This window comes from Acomys russatus, chromosome 32 (assembly GCF_903995435.1).
Source record: "Acomys russatus chromosome 32, mAcoRus1.1, whole genome shotgun sequence".
Taxonomy (NCBI): Eukaryota; Metazoa; Chordata; class Mammalia; order Rodentia; family Muridae; genus Acomys; species Acomys russatus.
The window spans coordinates 4,343,018-4,360,302 of record NC_067168.1 but is presented as its reverse complement, the minus strand read 5'-3'; the positions used below and the strand labels follow the sequence as shown (position 1 = coordinate 4,360,302).

Sequence of the window (17,285 nt, the reverse complement as noted above, 5' to 3'; positions counted from 1 at the left end):
GTCCCCCAGGCTATGAGCTTGTGAGATCTTATTTACTCTGCCTGAGGTCCCCTGTGCTTGCTCAACAAAAGCGTGCGTGTGGCGCTCAGCTGCATGATCTGGAAAGTTTAATAGTGTGGAAACCTCACTTCTCAATAATGTCAATACATGAGGTGTGGATGAAGAGCAAATGCGTTCTATATGGAATTTGGAGTTGTTGGTTTTACATAAAGCGATTAAAATAAATGAAATGATAGAAAAAAGTGTTACCTCCTTAGCAGGAAAAGTAAAGATTTGGGTAGGGACTCAGAATTAAATTGCACACATTTAAATGTGTATAAGCACGAATTGGGGATGTAAGAGATGGTAGGAATAAAATATGTAATGAAAAGGGTTGTAAGTTCCATAGAAGAAACAAGTGCGAACGCAGATGGCATAATGGTTCTGCCCACTTTCCACTGTGATTGTGTAACACTGACAGAGGATTCGTGGACTATCTGATTAATAGATCAGCTGGGGTTTCAAATGTGAAACATGTCCAAACATCAGTCTAAGTTATAGCAAGGATACACACACACACACACACACATGAAGGCAGTACTTAAGGGACAGTGAGGCCCCAAATGAGATAATGCTTACACACTAGTAAATGCACTGAACTAAAGCGTGCAATCTTATAAGGATTTCAATTGCCTCTGAGTTTTACTGCAAATGCTACATTAATACAATTTTGGTGATGAAAGCTTTGAGAGGTGACGTATATTTTGAAAATATAGAGGATACTATTTTCTTTTTCTGCCTCTATTTTAGTTCTTTAAGGAACAGAATGTGGGGGGGGGTAGGGTTGGGGGTTAGATGAGTGTGTTTGTTTGTATATGAGAAACTACAGTAAGTGATTTTAAAGATTTATTTGAATTCTAAAATTATCTTTTGTATTGCAACTCTAACTCTTTTACATGTGATCATACAATATAGAAATGAGGATTTTTAACTTGGTTCTTCTTGGCTTTTCTCTCACAGGATTAAGGTATGGAAAATTCAACAGAATAAATAAAGAAAACATTAATTCTTAATTTTCACTGGAAAAATCCTTCCTAACTTAAGAAATACAAGAGAAACTTATTTTTAAATTCTAATATTTTGATATTAGTCCTTCTAACTGAGGAGCAGTTGGGAATTCAACTTAGCATATGTTTAGCATAAAATTAGTTCCCTCTATCATTCTCTCTCTCTCTTCATATGTGAGGACAAAAAATATCCTGAGCACAAAAAACAATGGATTTGTACTGGTCAGCTTTGCATTATTACAGTGAAATATCTAACATATAAATAGAATAGAGTTTTTCAGACTCGTGATTTTATCAATTCCAGTTCTGATCAAGCGGCCCAATAAATACCTTTGGAGTCTTGGAAGAAGGAACACATCGTGGTAGATTTTTGTGGCTAAACAAACTACCCCTCAGTCATTAGGCACTGCATGAACAAACATGGGGGAAAGGTCCCACATTCTTCTTCAAGGCCATACTCCCAGTTGAATAAGCAGCTCAGGTAAAGCCCCCATCGCCTCTTCAAGCCCTAAAGCATCTAGGGAGCCTCAACAGTTGCCTCCTGAAGATCTCATCTTTAACATAGGGAACTTTAATGGGCATTAAACTTTAAAATCACAACAGAATCTGAGTGAAAGTTGTCTTTTTATTTTGCTCAATATAAAAATTCTATATTTAGATTCAATCAAAATATTCCCAATGAGTAAGGCCAGGCATTATGAGCCTTCCATGGGTTGTCCAACGGCTAATGAAGATATTTGATCTTAATGCTTTTGAGGGTTTTTTTTTTTTAACCTTCACTGAGTATTGTGAGAGACTTTGGGAAACTATTACATTGGAACATCAAGAAAACCTAAACATTAGGGGACTATAAAGAGTTATCAAGGTAAAAAGGGACAGGACACTGAACCTTAAGCATTTACCTCACCAAAGAACTTAGCTTTTCACCCTAAGAAAGGTGTGCTCTTCAATGGAAGCACCTGGCAGATGCAGAGCATCTTGCTATCAGATGTCGCTTGTCCAACCAAGGGAGCTAATCATTGATTAGCGGTGTTGTCCAAATGATGATTTCTGTGTTAGATTAAAGGTCAGAAAACACGTCTAAGGCCCCTCTATAGTTCATACTTGATAGTTCATTTGCATCAATCCATTATCAGTGACATTTTCATACTTTTAATCTTTTGATCTATCATGTATCTTCATAAAGTTCTCAAATACCTTTAGACAGGATATATATTGGTTGTCTGTCAGATTCTAATATAAGTAGAACCACCTTCATTCAAAATATGCACAATTAACTGTATAATACCCCACCCCTTACCTAGCTAACCAGTCTTTCTTTCACTTACAGAATACTATGTTAATTTAAAATTTTTCATACCAAATTTTATGTAGGTAGAATAAAATGTAGAGTTTTCTGGACTGAAAGACAAAATGAGACAAAAGACTAAATGGTGCCGTTTGGCACAGAGATTGATCAATAATAGAAGAATCTGTGAAATATAGGAGGAATTTTCAATTTTTAATAGTTACTCATTCCATTTCATTTTAGACTTATGTTTAAATGTTATTTACGTATATTTGTGTGCTTGCATGCATATGCGTATCAGGCACTAAAGGAAATTCTTCTGAAAAGAGACACAGCTTCCCCGGAGCTGGAGTTAGCAGTGGCTGTAGGCTGCCTGACAGGGGTGCAAGGAACCAAATTACGGTCCTCTACAATATGAAGAGCTCTCAACTACCAAACCATTTCACCAGCTCTTTTTTCTTACATTTCAAGGTTCACTACCTGGTTCAGACTATCCCTTCACCCAAGAAAATATGTTGTAAATTACATAGGCCATCAATGGTTTGTTTTTTGTTTTTTTTTTTTTTAACTAAAATTCAGTCTTTGTTTGCTAGAATAAATAGTTACTATAAAGCTGATACCTATTTGTGTATTCCTTGATGATCTGATATATGCTAATCTTAATTGTTTCATTTTCAAATCGATGGTTGCTCTTGTCCTTATATATCCGGAACTCGGCGGCTGTCACTGCTTCTCCATGGGGAATTTGAGTCAGATCAAACCGGAATTCTTTGTAATGCCTTCTCTGATGAGAAAAGTCCTTGTCTCTTTCAACTGAAAAAAAAAATTAAAGAAGTGAAGAAAGGAAAATGTTAGCTCTTTATAAAATATGGAAGTTAATGTTATAAATTCTCCACCTTTAAAAATGAAAACAAGCAGGATAGTATAAAACTGTGAAAACACTAAAACCACAGACTCATATGTGTTTCCAGCTAAAGGAAATTCCACAAACCAACAGCCTTTCGGTTCAAATGCAGTATAACCGTCTGGTTTTATACAAATTCCTGGATCCTAAATGGAAAGACTATCCAAAAAATGTTTTTAGAAATGGACGTTGTAAAGCGGTTGCCAGTATGAATCAAGTAGCACAGCGTAGGTTCCACACAGGAATTAAAATGGTGCTGCAGAAACCTCCAGAGTTCCAAGCAAAGTCAGCGGTGACTTTTAACCTAGCCACAGAGGAGAGAGAGGAAAAGGACCAAGGGTCTCTAACACAGAGCCTTTACCTGTGGCATTTCTGTAAGCAAATAAGCAGGGTGAGTTTCTTTTTCTGATTTAAAACAAAATTATTTTTCACCCTGATCCATAAAAACAAAATTCACACTTATCATGTGATGCTTCCATTGTGTAATTCTGGGGTGCACACTGGCCTGGTGTTTCAATCAGGCTAAATACACGTACTGAAATGGTGAACCTTCCTTTACAGCAAAAGTGCTCAGAATTTCCTCTTCCAGCTTTATGGAGCATCCAGTAAACAACCTTCATTCTTCTGTGGGGGCAGGGTACCAGAACAGCTCCCTCCACCTGACTGCAATGTATACAAGAAAGATCACATCTGAGGTGACTTCCTCAGATGAGAGTTGCTTGCTTGCTTGCTTGCTTATGTGAATGGAATAGCTTTTCCTCTCTGCTCAGGCACTTTCGTGGATGATCGCTCTGGTGAAGACTAACGTTGGAGGCTTCACTCTCAGCCTCTGTCCTCAGAGAGATGTGGGAAGCCAAGTTCTTCCCTTTAGCTACCTTTCTACCAAATGAAATAAAAGATATCGATCTCCTGAGAACAGTAAAAAAAAATGCTGAAGGATTTAGAACAGTGTATTTCAAATATACTGAAACATGATACGACTTACAGTACTGTCTGACAGGGTCTTTTCCTAGGGGCTCCACAGCATTCCTAATGAGCTGGCTACATAAATAATTTATTTGGGGGCATTTGCTGTTATTCAATGGGCTTAACATGCTCTGTTGATTTTTTTTTTTCAAAAATCTTAATTACTAAGGATAATATGGGATATTGTTGTAAAAAAACAAATCAAAAACTGCTATAATATACAATATCCAAGGCATTTTATAATTACTGTCAACAATAATTTAAAATTTTTCCAATGACTTGTTTCATTGCTAAAATTTTAGTGCAAATGGTTTTTCTTTTTTTAACATACATACAAGTGCTAGACTTATAAACTTAAAATTTTTTGTTAGGGTACAAAAACCTCTTTAGATTAGTTGCCATGATTCCGATGCCACTGTAAGCATTCAGAACTTGGGATCTAAGCTAGAGGGGGTTTACAACTGAAGGAGAGCACAGCCATCCAGGTAGGACACTGAAGGACTGAGGCATCAAGATTCGTGTGTCCCAAAGCCAGATGGGAGACACTTCCGAGGCAATCGTGACATGAGCACACATCATTCCTTGCCTCGATTTCCCAAAAGAGTCTCGTGTTTATTTTCCACCAAGGGGCCGCTGCCCACCTGTACCCCAGCACTGTGATTGGCACCCGTACACTAGAGAAGGAGACTCAGAGCCCTTCCTGTGCTCCGTTCCCGAATGCGGAATTTTGGCTATCACTAACGCCACTTAATGTGACTTAGTGAAGTTTATTCTCTTAAATTTTCATTATCTTACTCCTAACAAAGGCCTATGACCAGAGGAAGGGAGAAGACCATTCTCTAAATGAAGCAAATGAGTCCATTTTAGAATGTGGTTTGAATTCAGAATTTAACCTTCTTCTGTCTAACTTCCCGCCAGCAACCATACAGACGGCTGAGGGTGTTTCCTCGCCTTCTTCTCGTCCACGCTCCTGCCTGAGAGCACGGCAAGTGTAATGACAGAAAACACCAGTTAACTGGGCGGCTAATCACCGAAAGTGCATTTCTGGTTGTTAAACTCGTCACAGTTCTTTTTTTGGGAGAACAAAATTAAGTCATATAATTTTAAATAGCTTAATTTAAATCAATATGTAATCTAAATCAATGGAAGTTAATACCACGCCTTGACAATACTTGAACCCCACCTATATAACACAAATTAATACATTCTGCTGTGTGAAGCCTATAACTTAGAGGTGCTTTTCCTCACTTTTGAACATGAAGGAAGCTAAGAGTGATGAGAAACTGAAAATTTGCCCGTGGTTGCTAGATGCCAGGACCAGACCTGTTGCTTTGAATTATGCACTATTATTTTTTTTCCTATTAGTACAACAATAAAATCTTAAAATAAAATCTTACATTAACAACTCTCATGTCTAAAGAGTTCTTTAAAATGAAGATTGATTTCAGCTTCTTTTGGTGATAAAACTGGAAGTTAAATGAAATAAAGTGTCCTTAAGTCTCTCTGTGTCCTAGTTTCTCTAAATATACTGCTTTTCTGTAGAAAGTCTCCACACTTACCTAAGTAACCCTCTCCCAGGCCTTATGTTAAGTAGTTCCCTACATGATGACATATGCGCACTGGACATTCACAAACATGCTTACTCCATTCTGCAAGGCAATATCCAGTATTCTAAATTATGAGAGCCATTAATCACATTTTATTTAGCAACAATTTGGTAAGCGAAACATAAGTCAAGACTCATACCATAATCCAGAGCTGAGACATGAGCTTTGTAGAATCCAACCTAAAGTTTTCGTCTTCAGACTGCAGATAATTTGTATTTGTGTTATTTAAGCCATGTGCTGTTCTGGAGTCTGGGCAGTTTACCCCTCAAGAAGACAGACTTCCAGCATCTAGTTGGCCTTGTGTTAAGTGTGCCACCGAAAACAAAGCGGAAACTGTGCCTGGTGCCTCATCCTACCTTCTGATCAGAGCAGGGGTGGAAATTCCACGCAACACTGAAGCTGAGGGAAGGAGAAGACTTACCCACGTGGACTTCAGTTCTAAATGACGCCCACAAATGTCCAACATGGTAATTTGGATTTCTGCAAAGAGTAATTCTAGAAAGGTGTCAAATATTAATACCACTAAATTAAAAGTAAGAAGTTGGATACGAACAAGGTGGTAACAGGCATCTGTCTGCCACACGTCACTCTAAATCTTGCAGAAATGGTTAAGACACCAGATGCTACACTTGTACTGTAATTATATTTTGAAATGTAACCGTAGCTTTCAATTTTGCAATAATTGTTACTCTCCAGCTGGATTGCTCTATACCCTTAATTTCTTCATGAGATCCCTTTGAAAGAGAAATTCCAAAAGTAGTTCCTTAATGTGCTGATCGCATGAGCTAAATACAAGGTGTTTCCTCAACCTTTTTCCTTATCATTTTTAATAAAATCTGTTTCCCTGGGTCAAAATGTTTAAACCACTATAGAAATCTATAATCCTATTTTTCTGAAGAAAAAGAGTTCTTTCATGTATATACTCCCCTCCAAAGTTCAGGAAATATTTTTAAAAGGTGTGGACAGAATGTAAGGTCACAACAAAGGGCTAGAACGCTGACTTCTGGGTTGGTGGCTGGTTATAGCAGAAGCAGAGGCAATTGACTAAGTAAGAACACACTTCCAAAAAAAACCAAAGAAGAAGGAGGAGGAGGTGGTGGTGGAGGAGGAGGAGGAGAAGGGGAAGAAGAAGAAGGAGGAGGAGGAGAAGGGGAAGAAGAAGAAGGAGGAGGAGGAGGAGAAGGAGGAGAAGAAGAAGGAGAAGGAGGAGAAGGAGAAGAAGAAGGAGAAGAATGAGAAGGAGAAGAAGAAGAGGAGGAGGAGGAGGAGGAAGAAGAAGAACAACAACAACAACAACACAACTCCCAAGGAGACGTTAAGTTGGAGCTGGGAGGAACTTTGGAAGCTCAATGGTCTACGGCACACGATACTGGGATTTTATAGGCCATTTGCATTGCTGTCTTACGCAGGTTCTGTCTGTTACATCTTGGCTCCTTGGCTGGAATTTAAAGCCTTCTTCTTTGCCAATAGGTGTCTGTCATATGCCAGTTTTGAAGCCTTAACCCAAGGCCTTTCTGGACCTCGCTCTCTGTGCCACTCTTCTGCCTCAATTCTACTTTCTTGGACTTTACTGTATTGACAGTATCCACACTAAGAAGTGTAGACATTTTTCTAGCACCTCGAGGGCACTAATGCATTGCAAAGACTCAATCACTTTGTGCCTTTTCCTCTTCAGGTGACTACCTAATAAATCCATGGATGCCTTGAGAATGTTTCACCCTGGAAGTCACAGAAGCACAAGATCTACACAAAACAGGGTTCTCCATGTCCTGTCACGGTATCTGTAGGGTTTATAGGACCCCTACCACTCCCCAATGCAGCAAATGATGGTTGATGAGAGGAGAAACATTGCTTAATTGGTGAAGCTACTGGTGAGATACCCATGTTCCTGTAAACAAACTCTTACCCATGCTTCTATATGCAACCCCAGCACCCTGATTTGGGGTGAGGGGTGACATGAAAGATGGCTGGAAAGATAGCAGAGTGGTTTAGAGTGTTTGGTGGTTTTGCAGAGTTCAATTCCTACAACCATGTTGAATAGTCACAATTGTCTATATAACTTCAGCTACAAAGCATCCAGCAACATCTTCTGGCCTCTGCAGACACGGCTTCCATCACAAGCTCTCACACAGACACATACATATACATATAAGTAAAAATAAAATAAAGCTTTTGTAAAAAGACATAAAAGTAAGAGAGACGTGAGTGTCAGAGGGTGGATGGAGAGCAGTCAGAGTTGGACAAGGACTAAGGGACGGAATGGGGTAAACAGGCCATGTACATGTATGGAAATGGTGTGTGTATAACATATGTATAACTAACATATAATAATAAAAACATATGGGAATCTCTTAATTAATGGCAATATACATAAAACTAAACTATCAGCATCAAGGGATTTAACCCACTAAAATCAAACTCAGATTTGTCAAAGGGAATTGTAGAACGCACAGCACAGCACTGTGCTTAGTGGAGACCATTTCACTCCCCAAACTTATACACATTATTTCTTTTGTATAAAGCACGGATAAAACAGTAGGGGAAAATGTAACTACTTTTGAAGGTCATTGCATCAGTATATTGAAATATAGCTACAGTTAAAGCACACTGTATCAGTCAGCTTCCCTATGATCACTGTATTGAAAAAGAGAGCACTGCAGCCTTTGTAAATGTCCGTATCTGATGACATATGTCAAAAGCTGGGCAGGGAGCATTTGTCTAAGGACAACATAGTGACTCAACTTTGTAACCCATCCTTTTCCTGTTACCTTACCATTTATGTCACAGGAATGTTCCAAATTTTTTTTTAAAAAAATAGCCAACTCATAGAACAATTGCAGTACACACCTTGTGGCTTCCAATGGATGAGATTATGTAGACATTTCCACACGATAGCCTGAAGGGTTACCGATAAATCCATCAACATAGAATTGCTTATTTGAGCTAATAATTGTTAGTTGTGCTCTTTTAAGAAAAATGCAAAGACTTGTTTTGCTGAGCACACATACACAGACACACACGCACACACTCACACACAATCTGTCAAAAATGTAACAATACATACACAGTCAAGTCTTGGTTTATATATGCACCAAACTCACAAATCTGGGGTAGAGGAACAGAAAGCTTACCTAGCACACCAACACAAAAAAAATGTATTATGTCTAGCTTTAAAGCCAAACATTTAAATGTGGTAATATAAAAGTATATGAGGTAAAAATATGAATCAGGAGCCTCATGTTTCATGATAAAATAAGCTTATAGTACAAGATTGCTTTAAATTATTTTTACATTGTTTTATTTTATTCTATGTCTATGAGTGTTTTATGTGCATGCATTCATATGCATCGTGTGCATGCCTGGGGCTAGTACAGGACAGAAGAGGGAGCTGGATCTCCTAGAACTAAAGTGATGAATGATTGTAAGCCACCTTGTATGTGGGAACAAAACCCAGGCCTGCAGGAGCAACTAGTGCTCTTAACTACTGAGCCATTCTCTGCATACCCCACCAGCACCAGCATCAGTACCAGCATCAGCATCAGCACCAGCATCAGCACCAGCATCAGCCCCAGCACCAACATCAGCATCAACACCAGCATCAGCATTAGCACCAGCATCAGCACCAGCACCAGCATCAGCATCAGCATCAGCATCAGCATCAACATCAACATCAACACCAGCATCAGCATTAGCATCAGCATCAACACCAGCATCAGCATCAGCATCAGCATCAGCACCAGCATCAGCATCAGCACCAGCATCACTCTTTTGAGTCAGGGCTTGCTATGTAGACAAGGTTGGCCTCAATTCACTGAGCTTTGCTTGCCTCTACCTCTTCAGTGCCAAGATTAAGCTACAGACCAAATGGTAGCTCAAAAGTTGTAAGTTGTCAGAATTCTTAACTAAGTTGGAAGCTGTTTTCTGCTAAAGATCCACATGCCAAAGGCATTTGCTGTTGAGATAAATGTATTCTCAAAACGGATACCTTGTTTAATGGTTTCAGCACTGCTGGAAACTGGAAATGCATGCCCCGGTCTAAATATTTTCATGTCTGTAGTAACTGATACTGAATTTAATTGACAGGAGATACTAGTTTATTGATTTATCTGCAGTTTTAGAAAGATACATCCTTGGACAGTCTGTCTTAATCTCCTACTCATGAGCTACACCTGAGAAGACACAACACTATCCAAGAGGACGGCCAGCTGTTGAAAGTGTGGAAGAGAATGTGAGTGCTACCTTCCCTGACTTTCTTAGAAACTCTTCCTTGGTCCACTGAGAAGCATAAACTGAGCCCAGTAAAGACCTACGTACTGGTCAATGGACACATATGTACAGGTTTTTTTCTATGAAGGGACAATCATTCCAAAAGTGTAGCAAACTCTAGGTTCCTGGAGCCCCTGGAGCCTCTTAGCACCACTGTGGTTTGTGACTTCAAGAATTAGCTGTCTCCTGTCAACAGAATGAAGCAACAGCCTACAGACTGCGAAAAGATCTTCACCAACCCTACATCTGACAAAGGTCTACTATCCAAAATATATAAAGAACTCAAGAAATTAAACACCACCAAACCAAATAACCCAATTGCGAAATGGGGCTCAGAACTAAACAGAGAATTCTCAACAGAGGAATATCAAATGGCTGAGAAACACTTAAAGACATGCTCAACCTCCTTAGTCATCAGGGAAATGCAAATCAAAACAACTCTGAGATTCCATCTTACACCCATCAGAATGGCTAAGATCAAAAATTCAAGCAACACCTCAAGCGAGGATGTGGGGGAAAAGGAACACTCCATCATTGCTGGTGGGAATGCAAACTAGTACAGCCACTTTGGAAATCTATCTGGTGCTATATCAGAAAATTGGGAATAGGGCTTCCTCAAGACCCAGCTATTCCACTCCTTGGATTATAGCCAGAAGATGCTCCAGCACACAAGAACATTTGCTCAACCATGTTCATAGGAGCCTTATTCATAATAGCCAGAACACAGAAACAGCCTAAGTGTCCCTCAGTAGAAGAATGGATAAAGAAACTGTGGTACATCTACACTATGGAATACTACTTAGCTATTAAAAACAAGGAATTCCCGAAATTTGTGGACAAATGGATTGAACTAGAAATGATCATAATGAGTGAGTTAACCCAGAAGCAGAAAGAGTCAAATGGTATATACTCACTTATATCTGGACGCTAGCCCAAGTGGCATGTCCCATGAATGTCTTCACTTATCAGGAAAGTGGGACAGAGGAGAGGACATCCTATTGAGACTCTGGGTGAGAGAAGCATGGGAGAATGGAGAAATAGAAGGATCCAGAGGGTCCTAGAAATCTACAAGAAGAACATTATGATGGACGGATCTGGGACCAGGAGTCCTGCTCAACCTATGGCACTAGCCAAGGACAATACATGCAGTAAACTTCGAACCCCTACCCAGATCTACCTGATGGACAGGGCATTCTTCACAGTTGAGTGGAGAGTGGGGTCTGACTTTCACACGAACTCTGGTGCCCCATATTTGACCACATCCCCTGCATGGGGAGGCCTGGTGGCACTCAGAGGAAGGATAGCAGGCTACCAAGAAGAGACTTGATACCCTATGAGCATACACAGGGGGAAGAGGTCCCCCTCAGTCACAGTCATAGGAGAAGGGAGTAAGGAGAAAATGGGAGGGAGAGAGAAATGGGAGGATAGAAGGGATGGGATAACAATTGAGATGTAATATGAATAAATTAATAAAATATATTTTAAAAAAAGAATTAGCTGTCTCCTTAAATACTGCAAGGCACACGATCAGTTAGCATTCATTTATCCTAATTGCTGTACTCTGGCTCATACTACTAAACGTTCATGAATACAAATCAAAATAAATGTAATTATGAAACTGAATGCAAATTAAAATAAATGTAATTTTGAAACTCAAGACATTCAATTAATGATCCAATGTTTTTATGATTTTTTAAAATTAGTAACAGTTTAGAAGCACAAATGATTAATTCTTAAGGAAGGAAATGCTTAACAGTGTCTGGGTTCTAGGGTTATTTAAAATACAATGATGATAGCTATAAACATCTATCATTGTCTCAATGATTAATCATAAACAATAAAAGCAATAAATAAATTAGTAATTGGTTTAATAACAATATTTTTCAGAGTTTTCTTCTTCTCTTATTTGATCCAAAAGAGTAGCAGCTTCATTTTTTTTCCTATAATATAGGCAAAATATAACTTCCTTAACTAAAATTTTAGTTAACTACAAAGCGAAGAGTAGTCTCTGGATTTTATAATTCTTAATTTGGTATTCTTCGCACCAGAGCTCCTAAATTTGTTGTGTTATTGTTGGTTTGGTTTTTGTGTTTTTGACAAGACTGGCCTGAAACTTGTGATCTTCCTGCCTAAGCCTCCTGTGTACACAGCATGTGTACACACACACACACACACACACACACACACACACATGTATGTATGTATGTATGTATGTATGTATCCTGATCACATCAGTTTTACCTAATACAATCTACCTATTCTGAGTCAGGAATTTTCCAAGGCCAACATGCTCAAGCCGTCACTCTCCTCACACTTCCCCCTCCTCTGCATTTAGCCTCTCTCTCCTCTTTGTATCAATTCCCAGAACACAACAGAACCCTGGAAGCACATTTGTCTGTGAACAAAGTTGGTTTGATTTACTCTTTTCAATATATGTAATAGATGAATGACACAGAGACCGGGATATGAGAAAGGACTCATGGTTGTATGGCAGGTGATTTGTGAGAAGGTACCAAGAGGCTGTGTTTTGTTTTGTTTTGTTTTGTTTTGTCTTGTTACAGTGTCTGGCAATGGAACCCAGGTTGGCCTCAAACTTGTGATGATCCTGGCTTAGCCTCCAGACATACATACACATGTGGGCTTCTTCCCTCAACTCAGGACTACTTCCCTTCTGGAAGAAGCGATAATTTTACCACTTACTGTAGTAATTAGAGACATACACTAGAGCTACAGTTGGTAAAGAAATAGTAGCTAACTAACCTGCACTCCCAGCATACTCAAATAATCAAGTTTACTCCTTCTCAAGTCTCTGAGGGAGTTGAAGACCAGGTAGCTTAGTTTTACAATGAATTTTAATTGTTTAGGGGTTAAGATGTTTTTAGATAGGTGTTCTAAGTTGATAATGACAATATGTGATGGAGATTTATTTACATTCAGAAATTTAGATGCACCAAGATAGGAAAGACATTTTCTTCAAGGTTGTCAAATACTAAGAACGTAACATTTATATAATTCCTTCTTGCCATTGGTAATCTACTGTGTGTGTGTGTGTGTATATATATATATATATATATATATATATATATATATATATATATATATATATATATATATATATATATATATATGTACAAAATAATATAATATAAATGTATATGTACAAAAATAAAATAATTAAAAAATGAAATAAAATAAGAAAAAAAGAAACAGTAGCTAAAAATACAATCTACAATGGGATATGATGCATGGTCATTCTTGAGATATGATCAGAGATCTGATTATTAGTCTGTGCTTGAATATGACCATGAGGTGGTCTTTTTTTTTTTTTTTGTTCTTCTCCCTCACTGCTACAGAGAAGTTTTGTCCGTTGCTGTTCTGTGGTTCTGTGTCCACTCACTGGAACCATGCCGGTTCCTCCTAGCAGCTCTAATCCTGAGCTGATAGATCCAAGCTAAGTCCTGAATCTGTGCTACTACCTTCCTCTTTCCCACTCTCCACTCTCATCCTGCTTGTCCTAAAAATAGCCACTGTGTGCAATTCATTTATTCAGTCCTAAAATAATTACTCCTTGTATGTCCTAAAACAAAAGTTTAATAGCTAAGTGTTAGAGTAAACCAGAAAAGAGGCCAGGATGATCAAGAAGAAAGGGCTTTTTTCAAAGTGTTTTTATAATGACAACATGCTGTTTTTCATACCAAGTAGGAGGAAATGGAGACAGAAGAGGAAGAGATGGAGGGTAGGAGGGTAGGAGGGAGGGAGGGCAGGAGGGAGGGAAGGAGAGAGGGAGGAAAGGAAGGAGGGAGGGAGTGAGGGCAGAAGGGAGGGAGGGAAGGAGGGAGGGAGGAAGGGCAGGAAGGAGGGATGGAGGGGGAGAGTTCTTAAAAAAAAGTTCTCTTTCCTCTTATAACTATGTTGCCTCTACCTAGAGCTTAAGAGAATTCTCTGTGATTTCTACATTTGTGCTGTCTTGATATGTTTATTGATTTATAACAATAGTAAATAGTCAATAAAAGTTACTTATTAGAATATTGCTCTTTATGTAGAATAAAGTTTTGTTTAAAAAAACAATGTGGCTGTGGTTTTTAAACTTTGTTATTGCAGAGTGAAAGAAAACTCAGGCTAGAATTCTACCCTAGTAGACACACGGCAATAATATCTACCTAACATCATCTCTAGATACTTCCTGCCTACAAGGTGGACTACTGAGTGGTATGTGTTTTAGTTGCTCTCATGTTGCCCAGAAATATCCAATAAAAGTGCAGTGAAACTTGCTTGCTCCCTAAAGAATAGTCATTGCATTATTTTTAAATGTAGTACAGAATATGGAAAATGCATTTCTTCATGTATTATGAACATTTTCTAAAGGTAATTATTAATTAGAGATTAAAGACATGTATCCACATTCATAGGTTAAATACTTATGTCAATACTAATATTAAAATTAATATAGAATAATACAATAGATAGTACTTTATTAATAACTTTTATATAACTAAAAATGGTTTCATAATAATGAGTGACTATACTTACGCTAAGTAATGGACTGGGATATCAATGTGCAAAAAATTTTGAGAACAACAGGAAGACAAATTTCTTACAGACACCTTTTAATAAATGTTTAGCATTTAGTTCTCATAGTCTCTCTGATGAAAAGACTGTATCCTCTTATAAATTGCCTGTATTTAGAGGTCACCAATATGATCTCATCAAATGCCACAATATTCTAAAATATAAACCAGTCTGTTTTTAACCTACTGAAAGTGATATAATTTGTAGTAAGTCCGTGCAGGAGAAACATCTTCTCTTTAAATCTTGATATCAGTGAGATGATGGTTTAATCCGTATTTAATAGTTGTGATTATCTGACAAACACAGGTCAAGAGATTAGGGAGTTTTCCTCTAAAATTGCTCTGTTAGCTTATCTAATTGGTGATATTGTAATGAGAGGATGGGAACATCGTATGAGTGGATGACAAGAAACCACTGACTTTTCTTGGTAGCCTGCTATCCTTCCTCTGAGTGCCACCAGGTCTCCCCATCCAGGGGACATGGTTTCTTGATACCCTATGAGCATATAAAGGGGGAGGAAGTCCCCCTCAGACACAGTCATAGGGGAAGGGAGTAAGGGGAAAATGGGAGGGAGGGAGGAATGGGAGGATACAAGGGATGGGATAACCATTGAGATGTAATATGAATAAATTAATAAAAAAAGAAAAAAGAAGAAGAAAGTAAATTGAAAAAAAAAGAAAGAAACTGCTGACGTAATGTCGGTGTTTCACTACAAGTTACTACAAAGTCATGAGTCATAAGGCCTCGTCAACATGCTGCTGTAAAAAGTGTGTGTGTGTGTGTGTGTGTGTGTGTGTGTGTGTGTGTGTGTGTGTGTGTGTGAATTCATCCCCCCAACAGCTCTTTCTCAAGTCTGAAATCTACTCTCTTGCCTCCTTTGGTTAAAACTCAGAGATGATCTGCTGGTCATCTTGTGCATGGTGCCCAAGTGAAGTCACACACTATTAACTCGTCAGTAATTATGGTTTGTACACTTTTATTTCTATTATAATAAAGATCTACTACATGACACTTTTACTCTTTGCAGTGCTTATTTGGGGAAAAAAATAAAAACATTCTACTCATGAAAAGAATCCTTGAAAAATAGAAAGTTAACAACTCTATTAAGTGTGTTCAGAAAGCAAGTGTAAGGCAGAGTTTCTACAGCTAAAAGATATCATTTTCTTTAAGATGGGCAAATAAACAACTGCCATTCTCAACTTAGCTGCTTAAATTGTTAAATCTTTCTGATAACATTCCCGGAGTTTACTCAAGCTCCACTTACAATTCAATCTGATATTTCCTTAAAGCACAGTATCCCTTTTCAGTAAAGTTTGCCACATAGAAGAAAGCCACAGACAAGGGTGACCACATCTAAAGTTCACAGGGTAGCAGCCCTGGGGGGCGGGGGAGATTCTAAAGAGATTTCTAGGCACCCTACTTTTAGATAGTGTATTAGCTTAATCAAAGATCCCAGAGAATCAAAATGTCCCTCAGTATACCATGATGGAGGAAGGAAGGTATGAATCCCTGGTGGGAGCCAGAGGAGAAGCTTGTGTCTTGCAGGAAGAGACATTTACATATTTGTCTTGTGTTTCATCTTTTCTATAAAATTCTTAGACTTCTACAGCAGTGCTTCTCAACCTGTGAGTCGCAGCCCCTCTGGGGGTCACATATCACATATCCTGCATATCAGATAGTTACATTATGATTCATAAGGGTAGCAAAATTACAGTTCCAAGGTAGCAACAAAATAAGTTTATGGTTGGGGGGTCACCACAGCACGAGGAACTGTGTTAAAGGGTCCCAGCATCAGGAAGGCTGAGAGCCACTGGGGTACAGAAAAGGCAGGGAGAGATCAGTTTTCACTCTTCGAGCCTTGGCCAAACTGTAGATGGAATCCTGTTTCCTTATCAATTTATTTCCAAAATTATTTTAGGAAGCTGTAGGATTATCAACTTCAGTGCCTTATGGAACCAGAGTGAAAATATAGACCCAATGACTTAGTTTTTATACTTTGTAAAATAAGGAATAAAACTGCATGAATGTGGACTGGGAAGGTGGCTCACCAGTTAAGATGACTCACAACTATCTGTAATAACTCCAGGTCTAGGGGGTCTGACACCCTCTTTAGGCCTCTGTGGGCACCAGCCACATAATACTTATACATATAAAATTGACATAAACAAATCCCTAAGGTATACTCAATAAGGTCATATCACAAATGTACAAATTAGGAGTACCTACATAGGACTTCTGTTCCAGCAAACACGACAAACACTTCAGACAGGAGTAGTCACCTACCCTAGCTCCCACCCCAGAGACTTCCGCCTGGCCTCCTCCTGTACCTTCTGCCTCTACTTCCATCGCCAATCCACAGCGGCCGTTCTACAGATCTATGTGGGCTGTATTAGGGCTCCTTTTTCACGTGTGTGCAGGGGGGAATCCAGACACTGTTAGAGCTCTTCAGTCACCTTGGCTTGAAGTCAGCTGTGTGCATGCCTCAGGAAATAGCATTAGTGCTATTACCTCCCTTCCCTTCAATTTTTGGGGAAATTTCAAATAAACAATGATAGCTTAGGCAGAATTCTTAGGCCATATATTTATTTTCACCTTCCTGCTATGTTGTTACTTAAAATATATGCTAGCCTACTGGTAGG

The 17,285-nt window shown here is 38.7% G+C and overlaps 1 protein-coding gene across 1 annotated transcript in view; it reads right to left on the bottom strand.

Annotated features, from left to right (window-relative positions):
* The window catches only part of Bmp5 (bone morphogenetic protein 5), a 124,982-nt gene that overhangs the window by 63,364 nt on the left and 44,333 nt on the right, over positions 1 to 17,285 (bottom strand). The window contains exon 2 of the mRNA XM_051140299.1: positions 2,955 to 3,147. Within this exon, the coding sequence (XP_050996256.1) occupies positions 2,955 to 3,147 (193 nt within the window). The remainder of the gene's footprint in view (positions 1 to 2,954; positions 3,148 to 17,285) is intronic.